This window comes from Coffea arabica, chromosome 8e (assembly GCF_036785885.1).
Source record: "Coffea arabica cultivar ET-39 chromosome 8e, Coffea Arabica ET-39 HiFi, whole genome shotgun sequence".
Classification (NCBI taxonomy): Eukaryota; Viridiplantae; Streptophyta; class Magnoliopsida; order Gentianales; family Rubiaceae; genus Coffea; species Coffea arabica.
The window spans coordinates 47044272-47056886 of NC_092324.1; the positions used below are offsets into that span (position 1 = coordinate 47044272).

At 35.1% G+C, this 12615-nt stretch overlaps 2 protein-coding genes across 2 annotated transcripts; one reads left to right on the forward strand and one right to left on the reverse strand.

Moving 5' to 3' along the window:
- Window positions 1–1834: 1834 nt before the first annotated feature.
- Window positions 1835–5905, reverse strand: LOC113705074 (uncharacterized). Its single transcript, XM_027226955.2, has 3 exons — window positions 5501–5905; window positions 4380–4541; window positions 1835–2452 (listed from the first exon to the last, which is right to left on the reverse strand). Exons 1-3 carry the CDS (start codon window positions 5786–5788, stop codon window positions 2096–2098), a joined length of 807 nt encoding a protein of 268 aa, XP_027082756.1. The 5' UTR covers window positions 5789–5905; the 3' UTR covers window positions 1835–2095.
- Window positions 5906–7878: 1973 nt separating this feature from the next.
- LOC113704389 (uncharacterized) lies at window positions 7879–12558 on the forward strand. Its single transcript, XM_027226279.2, has 9 exons — window positions 7879–8033; window positions 9353–9433; window positions 9919–9968; window positions 10521–10598; window positions 10813–10870; window positions 10944–10993; window positions 11518–11626; window positions 11743–11804; window positions 12295–12558. Exons 1-9 carry the CDS (start codon window positions 7950–7952, stop codon window positions 12335–12337), a joined length of 615 nt encoding a protein of 204 aa, XP_027082080.1. The 5' UTR covers window positions 7879–7949; the 3' UTR covers window positions 12338–12558.
- Window positions 12559–12615: the final 57 nt, after the last annotated feature.

The window sequence follows — 12615 nt, forward strand, 5'->3', positions numbered from 1 at the left end:
ACCCCCTTTACTTCAGTAGGTTGAAGAAGTGTAAGGAGAAAGTCGAATCAGTGGGTCAACCATTTGGGAGACACTAGGCTCTTCACCACATGACATCAATCACCATGATTATATGAATCATTAAGTTAATGACAAGATAGCTGTTAAATCAATGGTCTCTTGATTTGGACTTTTTACTTGAAAAGCTTATTAATAATACGTGGTTTCACATCGTTGAAGGTGCCAAATGACCTGGAAGAAAGCAGATGTGGAAGGACACGACTTTCTTGAATCTCAAAGACCCTACATGATGCAGATCAATAACTGCCACACTTTAGAATTTCCAAACTCCATCTACTTATTGTGTGGTGTCAATAATAGCAATCTAAACAGTGTTTTGGTCTTGAACTCCAAGCACGGCTTTGTAAAATTTCCAAGCCATTGTATAAATTTGACATATTCCTTTACAAAACAAGATATAAAAGACTTAGTCTTTCACACGCAAGTTCTTTCTTTCTTTTTCTGGAAAAAATGTGAGATCTTGAATTCAAACCTCCTCCCCTGCAGACAAACGCAAGTTTGGCTAACGGGTTCTTAAGAATATTCTCATTTTTGGTAAATCTCTACGTTCGAAAAATACAAGAATGGTCAGTTTCTTATGAAACGTGACTCCGTTTGGATTAGCTGTTTTTTGAGGTGTGATCAGCAAGTTCTCTTTTAGATTCTCGTAGGACATGTGACCAGCAAGTCTTGATCTCCCAAGTGTCTCAAAACACTCCAGCAGGAAATGTGAATGTACAAAATCTTGATCAAAACCTTAAACTATAATCTTCAAACAATTTTCAATAGTTGCTTGTTTAGATCATTGCAGGCTTTATCTGGCTGGCTGGCTGGCCAGTGGATGGTTGTGGCTTGAGGGAGAGTCTTTTGCTTTTGTCAAAGTTTAAGTAAGATTAGGACGAACTCTAACATATAATAAAAAAGCAATCAGCCTTAAAAGTCAATTGATTCCTCGAACAAACAGAAAACTTTAACTTGACAAGTAAGGACAATGGTGCTAAAATATATTGATACCCAATTCAGTTGAGGTCACAAGGCGCATTCTTCAATGTATACCAACCTAATCCAGAGTATCTGCAACCATCCAAGAATTCTAAAGCTCTTAATCAGAAAATTGGGAAACGGATAGAGTTGGAAGTTCTCAAACTAAACAAAAAAAAAAAAACAGAAAGAAAAGATAATTCCTGATAGAGGGAGTATGAAATAGCTAATCCAATTGAAGTTTGAATTAGTAGTTCCGAATTATTGATTGTAGAATTTTCTACTATTAGGCAATGAATCTGACCCATAGAACAAGATCAATGTCTCAGGAAAAAAGAACTCTCCAACATAAACGACTTAAGGCATGTGGGCGACGCTTGCCACTGAACGTTGATATTACCATCTGATGAGAAGAATAATTTATGGATGGCCAGCTATGTTCCAAACCCAGGCACAAAATTAGCCAAAAACAATAAGAATGTTTTGGATGAGATAGTTCTAGTTCTCTGTCTCATTTTCTGAATTATTGTTTGTTTTGAAGGAATAGGAGGGAAAGGAGAGGAAAAAAAGAAATTATTGTATCAGAATAATTTGGTTCTTCCAGTTATACTTGTCACATGGAATGATCAAACTGCAATTATTTGTGCAGAATGGTTCCCTTGGAATTGTATCGAAATAATCTTGGACAGCAGCTATGCTTGAAATCCAGTCAGATGGGATGATCATGACCCCTTTCGCTCACAAGAAGGCAACAAATGTATACAGGAAAAGGGCCACAATGCATACTTATTAACAAGCTCGTCCCTCATAGATATGGTAATCCAAACTACAATAACTTCATTGCCATAATAATAGATCAAGTCTAGAATTTGAAATATGGAAAATGATAGGAAACTTTACATGCTTTGCATTACAGACGTGTGTACTATACCACATACGGGGAAGAAAAAAAGTTCAATGAACAAATGATTAGAGACTACATAGAATTACAGATCATGCTAAGCCAATTCAAGGATGCCTAAAAGCAGGTATGGCACCCATGACACATATTTCGCGTTTTTTTGATCTTTTTCTGTTATTGACTGGACACAGGAGCACTTTCATCAACAGATGCCGACTCAGTCGTAGGTGACTTCTTTGTGAGAGACTTAGGCACATCAACATCATCTTGCACACAACGCTGCTGAGGGTGAGATAACAGTATACACATGTGGCGCAACAGGATGCGAGTTAGCCCCTGGCCACTCTCATAAATGTACCCCTCATATTCAGTGACAAGCTCAAGGGCTTCAACAAGAGAATCATACACCTTCTGAGGACAATTATCAGGTCCAGGCTTGTCATGCAGGTAGATCACATCCAAGGTGAAGACTTTCTGAGTGGCTAGCCACTGATGTTGTGGTGGTACCGAAGATCTACAGTACATTAGAATCTACAATTTGTAGAAAGCACCATGATAAGATCTTGTGAGAATCGAGCCAGTTCAAAGAATGGGACAATCAACATAGTCAAGGAAAATCATGGCAGCATGGCCCTAAATTAAGTTGAAAAAATAGCCTCAAATTGTTCACGAGAAGCAGGGGAACCAAAGGTTCTTGAAATTCAGATCTGAGGACTACACAGACAAAGGTTTTAAATTTCAGCAAAATCATTTGAAATGCTTTCTGAAGCAAACCAAACCTTCACCAGCTTCCACAGGAAAAAAAAGAAGTTAATCATGTCTTTTTGAGTGATTCAAAGATCACAGAAACTTTATCATTCAAAGTCAAAGGTGTCAACAGATAACAATTTAACTTGGATAGTGGATCATCAGTTTCTCCAGGAGAAGCTTAATTGTGTTCAAGCAAATCTTCAGTATGAAGCCTAAAGTAGAAAAGGGTGTCCTGGATCTGGCTCTAACTGAAGTCTGGTCATTAAGTACGCCATTTCAATGAAGCTAGCCAACTCTGGTACCACTGCACTAGGGTACAAGCGAGGACACCTTCAGTTGTTGATGAGCAAAAGGAATAGGAGTTGGTGGGAATCTCTAATCGAATATTATATTTTTCCAATTATTAACCTACAATGGAGCAAATTACTGTTTCTTTCACATGAGAACAAAAATCATTAACAAGGATATTTCCTTGTAAAACTATATTCATCTTGACTATATAAATGCATGGCATCATAGATCCATAATGAGAAAATGTAGCTACTCAAAGAATGAATCAACTTTATCTACTTGAACAAATCCTATGCTCTATCTAATGCCTGATATCCCAATGGATGACATGCTACTATAGATCCTAGTAAGTGTCTATTTTTTTTTTTTAATCTTCTTATCTAGCCTTAGCTTCAACACCATCATAATATATCCTATCTGGTAAATCAGTTGATCCTTGCCAACAACGTAGTCTTTTGCTCAGATTTTCTTGTATGGTGACTTGTTAAACATATTATGAGAATGGTCATTCTTCATTCTAGTACATTTTCTTAGTTTTGCTTTATCACAAAGCCATCTCAACATTTTGGTTTTGGCTACAGTTATTCATGAGCATGTTGTTTTTTAGCTGCATAAGGGTCTTTCATATAATAGACGGTCTAACAGTTGCTGAAGAATACTTCTTCTATAAATATGAATGCTACCAAAACAGATAACCTCTTTTATCACACTGTGCTTGACCCACAGCTTATTTAGTCCCATGACTTACACCATACGGATCTAGTCGTTGATTGTATATATTGGTAAAAAGGAAAATGCAAACATACAGATACTTAATAGATCCATGACATTTCAGCTTGAAGTAAACAAAAGAACAAATCCAGCTCTTCCAAACCCTCCCTAAACAAAATGTTGCAGATGCAGTTCAAAAGGCTGAAACTTGGGCATATTTTATGAACAAAATTCCCCAACAAAATCTGTGAAAAGTCAACAATTATGTGAATTACTAAATTGTAGAAAGAATGCATGATCTAATAGAGTATCACATCAAAATTCTTGACAATATGTGGGCCACCAACACACAGAGAGAAAGAATATTGAATTGTGAATCGCAGCATCACCCCTAACCAGGCTAAAGTTTGGGTAGACAGAAGTATGAGGTGGGGGAGAACATATGACTAAACATTGAGCAGAGACAACTTCATCATACTAAAGTTGCAAATAGCTTGAGCACTGGATCGGAAGAGAAAAGAATAAATAGGACAACCAAAGACAGTGTTCAGCTAGAAGGAAGACCATTTTTGAATTAACACTACAAGATGTGGATAAGGACTGGACAGAGAACATAGCAGATATTAGCAATACAACAGATGCAAAAAAGTAATCATCAACTTTGAACACATGAAATGTGCACTTATGTGAAACCATTTGTACTCACCACTCTCAGGATTCGATTTTGTGCCCGAGATTTCTTTGCTTCATGAGCAGCTATCCTAAACAGTTGCGTCAGATCAGCTTGACCAGAAGATGATGAATCAGCAGAAAGCCCCCGAAATGCAGAAAGCGCAGCGTCTACCTCTCCGCTGAACTCTTTTCGAAGCTTTCAAAAATCAAATGGAAAAGAAAGGAAAGATCAGGAGGTTGTGTATATGATCTCCCTTGACCCTTTAAAACAAACTAAAAGAGCAGGAAACATAAAATGCAAACAAATGAACAAGTTCCTCGAATGCACGCATGTTTTATCAGTTTAATGGTAAATGTTGAACTAAGCATGACATGATTTGATGCCCTTTAGGGACCCCTCCTTAGAAGTCATTTTAATGCTTGTTAGGGATCTAGACAAAACGGACTCCCTAAAGCATAAACAGATCTTTATTCATTCACTAAACACAAATTTAAGATCCTCTTGGGAGGATAGTCTCCTTTACTCAACTCAAAGAAGTCTTTTCCCAATTCTTTTTATTACCCTGCTTTGAGTATATCACAAATCTTCCACATTGTCAAATATTCAGACTAAAAAGTACTAATTGTACCCGTGTTTCCTATCCTGACAAATGAGATCAGTGAAAAGTTAATTTGTCCTAATGCGTCGTTTGAATTAAAGGCAAAAAGACTAAAAAGTGTCCTGAGATAACATCAAGCATTTCAGAACTTCCGTCACATTCAAGTTGCTTTTCCAAAGAATTTTTCGTTGCCTTTCCTTTAACCAATTCCAATCTCCACAGGCCCATGTTGACATACATTAAAATCGAATTACCATGACACTATAAACTGCAATAGAACGACAATTAGACAAAAAAAAAATTATGTCACATTGAAAAATCATATCTAACAAACATATTACACATTCACTGCACTAGAATGAAACAAAATCATTTCATTTTACTCCAAGATTCCAAATTCATCACCAAAGCTTTTGAACCCAAGTCAGAACATTTAACATAATAGCTCAACTTCTTCATAATTCGGTATCAACCCACAAAATAAAACCAAAAAAGTAAAGTAATTTTAGAAAATAAAAGAAATATTAATGCAAGAAGTAAAGGTAGTGGGGGATACCCAAGAAACGGATTTTCCAAGAACTGTGAAGGCAAAACGATGATCAGGGTTGATGGCAAGCTTAGAGTGGATGAAGAGAAGAATGCCTTGCTTGATGGTGTCCAATCTGGTAAAAGGTCTGCCATTGGGGCCGGTCACCTTCATTTCCACCAAGCATTCAGGGTCCACATCTATGCAAAATAGTATATCTTCGCTTGAAAATCTGGTCGGTGGCAGGGTATAGAGACCTCCTCCTCCAGCTGCTGCCGCCGTTGTTGTTGCAGAATTCTGTCCCTCTATTCCCTGCATCCTGCACCAAGATTCACACCCTTAGCCGTCTCTGCCACTATAGCTCCTTCCTGGGTTGCCTTCTTTCTTTCTTTTCTTTTGATATTTTCCTTTTTTTTAAAAACATTTGCCTTTAAGGTACTTATTATCTCGGAGAAACTGTGTACTATGTCCTTTGATTTTAAGGAAATTGTAAGGCCATCCTGTTTCGAGGGTTAGGCTCCAAGAACCCACCCTTAACAAGTGATTGGGGTTCCATTTGAATAAGAAATGGAATTCAACTAACCACATATAATAAAATAAATTTATGAACATATATGAATATAGGATTAAATTTTAATTGTTTCCTTCTAATAAGACATTTCGTTTGGCGAGTGAAATGAATTAAAAGTCTCAAAATAATTAATATTTTAAGTATTTTAATTACCTGAGCTGATAAAATACTAATAACTAAATGGTTAATCTGGGAGATTAAAATGGAAAGTAAAAGAAGAGAAAACTTAAGTAACAATAGGAAAGAAAAGAAGAAAAAATATTTTAATGTTGTTTGAAAATTTAGAAAAGAAATTGAATAATGTCAAATATCATTAAGATTTTGCTTTGTAGTCATTTAATATAGACTTGCACTTAAAAAAAAATTACAAGGATATCTCTAATTGTCTACCAAATCAGCTTATAAATGGGCAAAAGACATTTTAAACAATATCATTAAAATATATTCTTATAAATTGGTTAAATTTATTAATTTTTTATCTTAAAAAAACTACTTAACGAGCTTAAAATGATTTTCAATTCTCTCACTTTTTTTATTTTCTCATCAAGTTCCAACTCCCAAACTAGTTATAAAAATTTTATAACTCGTTTGGAAGGGAGTTTTGATAAGAATAGAAAGAATTATTAAGGAAAGCGGATTTTTTTAATATACCATAACTGTATAACCTTACAAAAATTATGTGAATTTTAAGTTTTGAGGATTCTAATGTAAAATGTAATCTCCACTCCCAAATAAAGAATAATTACTTTATCGTCTTTATTTTCGAAAACTCCTGAAAGAATATTGCAATCTTTTTTTATTCTTTTCTTTTCTAACTTAAAGTTTTGCTTCTTCTCATTTCACTCCTAAATTCCCACAATAGCCATTAGGTTGTTATGTTTAGGTATATATTTACACTTTAGGGGTCTGTTTGGTTGGAAGTAAAATGTTTTCCTTGGGAAAATATTTTCCGTGGAAATAATTTTCCATGAAAATCATTTTCCTTTCATTATTTTCAGGTGTTTGGTTAGTTTATTGAAAATATTTTCTTACTTCATTTTTCTGGTGTTTGTTTAACTTTTGAAATATTTTCACTTTTATCTCTGTCTTTACTTTCTACACATTATAACTACATACTTCTTTCCATGCAAAATAAGAAAATTTATCTCATTGTTTAACTTTAAAAAATTTTGGAGAAATGTATATATGAATAAAAAATATCTCCTTAAGCAATAAATAAATTGCTGGCCATTTAGTGTCAAATATCAATCACATGCAATGCTTATTGTGACATATATCTTGCACTCTCACTGCTGAAAGTTTTTCTAGAAAAGAATGTCCCTATTATACATAATTAATTACTAGCATAGGATGAGCAGGATGAGATTTTTTTTTTATTTTGAATATACTAGGGGGAGGGTTGGGTTGGGTGGTACGGGGGAGGGAGTGTAAGGAAGAGATCTTGGGTTCGAGTCCTCCTGTTTATACTAAAAAAAAAAAAAGAACATACTACAAGATGTTTTCAGTAAGTTTGGAACATACTACAGGCGGGATGCATGCATTTCGGAAAACAACTTCAGTAAGTTTGGAAGGGAAGTTGTTTTCCATAAGATGAGTGAAAATATTTTACATAAGAAAATGTTTTCAGTAACTTTTGTGCAACCAAACACGGGAAATTAGGAAAATATTTTCCTGGAAAACATTTTCACCCGAAACAAACGGACCCTAGAATTAAAAGGTTTTCAATAATTATACAAGCAGAAAAAAGAAAAGAAAACAAGAAACTTTTCATGGAAAAGCGCAAGTGTGGTATGTTAATATAGTTGTAGAAACTTCAAGGGGGCATCGTGTAAATACTTTAAGATAGCTTCCATTAGAAACATTAAATAAGACGAACCATTTTCAGGAAGAACACTAGCTGAGCAAAAAATGGCGTGTTTGCACGATCACAGCTGCGAGGATCATGATTGTTCTGCTAATTGGACTCTTTACCAACACATTGACCTCCCCAGGGTTCTTTGCCTTTTCTCTTATAGCTCAAACTTCTTGTATTATTTTTCCGAGCTTGTTTCATTTTTCGTTTTGTCCTTTTATTCCTTTTAGAGCCGTTGCAATTTCTATGAAAAACTGGCCAAATTTCTTGCTTGTTGATAACGGGTTTTGCGCTAAAATTCATGGGTTTTGCTAATTTTAGTTCCGGAAGTGAAATGGTGTATGGGTTTGTAGCACAAATTTGATGAAACCCTAAAGTCTTGAATATTATGTTCCTGCGGCTGCAAATTCAATGGGAAAGTGTGAGTGCTTGTTGATGCTTCCAAGTGGAAAGTTGGCTTTGTAATTTCGAGCTTGAAAAATTATAATGTTACAAACCATGGATTGAATAATTTATATTGATTTTACCCCTGCATCGCATTATTGTTGAGTTAAGGAGGGAAAAATATTCATATGAGCTCCCTGAGAGCTGTGCTGTTTGCGGTTCACATTCCATATTTGAAACTAGTATTAGTTCTTGATTCTTTTGGCTTATCTATGATATTAGGTACTCAAGAATGGTCTGGTTATCATGGGATCTTTTCTGTAGATGGTGAAGTATGTTTAAATGTTTAGCAATCTCGTGTTGATTTCTAGTTTCTCTACTAGTTCTACCCTCATTTTTGTAAAAAGTAGATTAGTTTTGTCATCTTGTGTAGTTGTGAGGACTGATGTAATCGTGGCTAATCCTGCATAGTTGGAAGATAAGCTTGATTCTTATTCTTCAAAGCTAGATGTTTTCTTGATCGTTTTCTCAATTAAAATGGTTTTCTTCAGAATCCTCTAACTTGATCTAGACAGTCTATTTAGATTAGATATTAGTGTGGCAGTAATTATATGCTGTGATAATTAAGCAGACAGATGAGTGACACCTTTTACATTTTGTTTTTATTTTTTTCAAGTCTTCAAGTTCAGCACTTAAGCCTTTTTTTAGCGTGGCAACTATGTACATAAATCATTTCACTTTTGATTCAAATGTAGTTGTTGTTGACATGCTTAAGTGAGGATATCGTGATTATATGTAGATTAGGAAATGACGTGTTTCATTTCATTTATTCATCAGTGTTCATGATGCAACCAAATAATTTTTTGCAAATACCAAGCTATCCAAACAATTATTTGTTGGAACTGAAGAATGTATTCCTTGTGGAATTCAATCTTGGATTACTTTATACTTAGTGAACATCTTATTTGCTTACACAGAGAGAAGTATATCCTTTATATGTATTTTTCTTTCACTTGTACTGAACGTTTATTGGGAAAAGAAATAATGCAAGTGGCTGTTTTGTTTCTTGTGAAAGGTATCTGCATTGAATGAGGCTGTCTCAGGAAGCATTCGGTCAGTTTTTAGAGCTTGGGACCAGCGCTTGAATTCTTCCGAGGTGCTTTTCAAAGCCCTAGATTAATTGTACTCATCAAGACAAATCAGCTAGCCTTATTGTCATTCTCCGTTTGTGCTCGATATTTGTTGTAGTCTGAATGGTCATGCAATGTTGCCTGTGAATTGCACTCTCTCTGAAATGACACACATCAAACTTGAATTTACACCTAGATCTTGGTGTCATCAGAGATAATGAGAAGCTACTTAGGTCTCTAATAGATTACACAATGTCAACATGAGTTTTTGAAGTTTTGATAGACTCCCCTCCTCCCACTGTCTTATGCTAGAAATGTGCTTGATATCTGCTGTTACTAGCTTGATGCCCTTCTAAGTGCATTGGCTGTTCAAATTGGTTTGAAAGTTTAAAGTAGGTCGCTGGTTCTGTCTTTTTGCCACTTTTCTGTAATGTTTAAGATACCATAACTCTTAAATTTCATTATTTCCTCACTGCAAGAGGTCTAAAATTTTTGTTCTTTCTCTTGACAGGGCTACTTGGAGAGCAATGAGGGTGATCCAGAACTAATTGTCTTCATCCCGTGCGTGAATACTTTCTTAACCTGAACCTATTGTTTGGCTTATTTACTTGCTAGTGTTTGTTAATTTACTTACTATCTGCCTCACCATGTCTTTTCTTTCTTCTAGTTTTGGCAGTGGCTTGGCCCAATAAACCATAGATTTTACTGTTAACATTTTAAAATGGTCATTTTCAGATGCATGTGAGCAAAAATATTTTATTGGTTTTGTTTCCTGCTGCCAATATTAAGTATGATGAAATTCATGCTTACATGCAATTTATACTGTTGTAATTGGCCCTCGTCCAGTTTTCTAATGAGTTTTTCATAACCTTCCTACTTATCCCATTTATCATGAAAAATTTCTTCTAAAAAATGTTGAGATTAAGCATTTAAAATCCTGCTTAGGAAATAGATATGGGAATTTCTGGGTTGTAGCTTGATCCAATCACTTCATTCTCTCTTCTCTTGTATCTGTTGAGAAGCACGAGCACTACAGCAGTTAGTACCATATAGTTTCTGAAATTCAGGCCTTCAGCAACTCTTTGCTATCCTACTTTGTTTGTTGCTGGTTAGGTTTACATCGGATGTTAAAATCAAAAGCATATCAGTTATTGGTGGCGCTGATGGAACAAGTCCTGCCAAAATGAGAGCGTGAGTTAAACAATATTCTTCCTAAGTTGTTACATTCTACTCTAATTGGGTTGCTGCCCATTTTTCGAGCAAGCATGTGTTTTCTTGTTGAAGATATGGTCATATATAGTTTATGGCTTAATGAGAGTCCTTTGTTGAATTAGCAGTCATTGAAATTTATACTATCAATTGTGTTTATTCTACCTGAATAGAGAGTACTTTGCATGCAATGCAGGTTTATCAATAAGGATGGTATTGACTTTTCAGATGCTCAATCCATTCAACCAATCCAGGTATTCTTGTTATAGTTTTGGAGGTTCAATGCTTGGCCTAATTTACTTATTTCACTTATCCTCATTTTTCAAGGAATGGGATTTGGTGGAAAATTTCCAAGGAGTGTTAGAATACCAAACAAGGTATGCATTTTTTAAGTTGATACCTAATTATTTTGACATTGCGAGTATACAAACTTTGGTCTGAGAAGGGTATGTGGTGGATTTCTTACATTTCTTTGTAATAATACTTTTCCTTTATTAACTATGGTAAGATTGACAAATATGGAAGCCCGATGTAAGCTTTAAAGTTCACCACTTGGTTTAGCACTTCTGTTTTTCTTCATCTATAACCAATTTCAAATGCCCTTGCTTTTGTCAATGGACAAATGCAAATGCTTTTAACATCATAATATTCCAGAAAAAGAACAAAAACAAAAAAAAAGATAAGCAACAGTCTTTGTTACTGTAAATTTACTTAATGCAGATGTTGCAAACAGTAGATCTGAGTATTTCCTCCTTACTAATAGCCAATACATTATAAATTTGGGAACTGCTGGCTAATAGGTCATTTGTAGGTAACTCTAGAGGCATCATAATTACCATATTGGCTAGTGTTATAGTTATTGGAAGTTTTGCTACTCTGATGCTTTGAGTAAAACAACCAGGTATGCTAAGTTTCAGAGCGTGGCAAGTATCACTTTGCATTTCCCAGAAAACTTTGGTGGAGAGACCACTCAAATTCATTATATTGGCTTAAAAGGTGAAGCCACACAGGTAATCGAAGTTGGTTTCCACTCGAAGGTTTAATTTGTTGTAAATTGTTTTAAGTTGAGAATCTTGGTGTTTTATCAGTATTGAAGAAGATGACATTGTTTTCATCTTATTAACAGTTGAAGAGAGATGTCGTTGCTACAATTGTTTATGAACTGAGGCCAAATCCTTCAGATCACAAGTGAGTATATAATTTGGTTTTTTAAATGTCTAACTCTGGGGTTCTTTTCAATCTTTCTATTTTTTAAGTATCGAAAGCTTGTAAAACGTACTGTGGAAGCATCTGTACAATGATAAACTAAGTCATGTTTGTTTGAAGTCTTGTAGTTCAATCTCAAGTTGCTAATGTGGTGTTTATTAACATATCTGCATCCTCGTGGATATAATACAGAAAACTTAGCTCAATAATAATTTCCCTCCTTTGTTACAATATAGCAAGATTTAATGTTCTGTTTCATCAGTACTACACTGATTACTCAAATTTTACCAAAAAACTTTAATGTGTTTGTACTGTTTAATCCGTGTGTTACAGATGATCAATAGTTTTCTTTGTTTGAAAAAAAAAAAAACTTTTCTTTGTTAGTATTTCTTTGGTGAAGTCCTGCTTCTTTTTTGTCACTGTGGTTCGTTCGTTGGAATTGTATTAACGAGCTGAGGACATCTATATGCAGGACACGGGCTGAATTGGGAGGTGGCCTTTCACAGGTGGAATGAGGTTTCCGCTGCATGGACGGCTGTTAACTTTCTGATGTAAATTTCATCCACATAACCAAAGGAAACTCTAAATCCGCTGTTTAATTGGTCATCTGTAATCAATATCCATCTGGATTGATAGACTAGAAGATAATCGGAATGTTTTACTACTAACTCAACTGTGCGCCAACTTTTATTTATGGATACTATATAGCACTTGCTGAAAGTTTGGTTCCAGGTCACCGGTTTTCTTAACGACTATTGTCCCATCTCTCCTTTTTTTCGGTAAATTCTTGTTC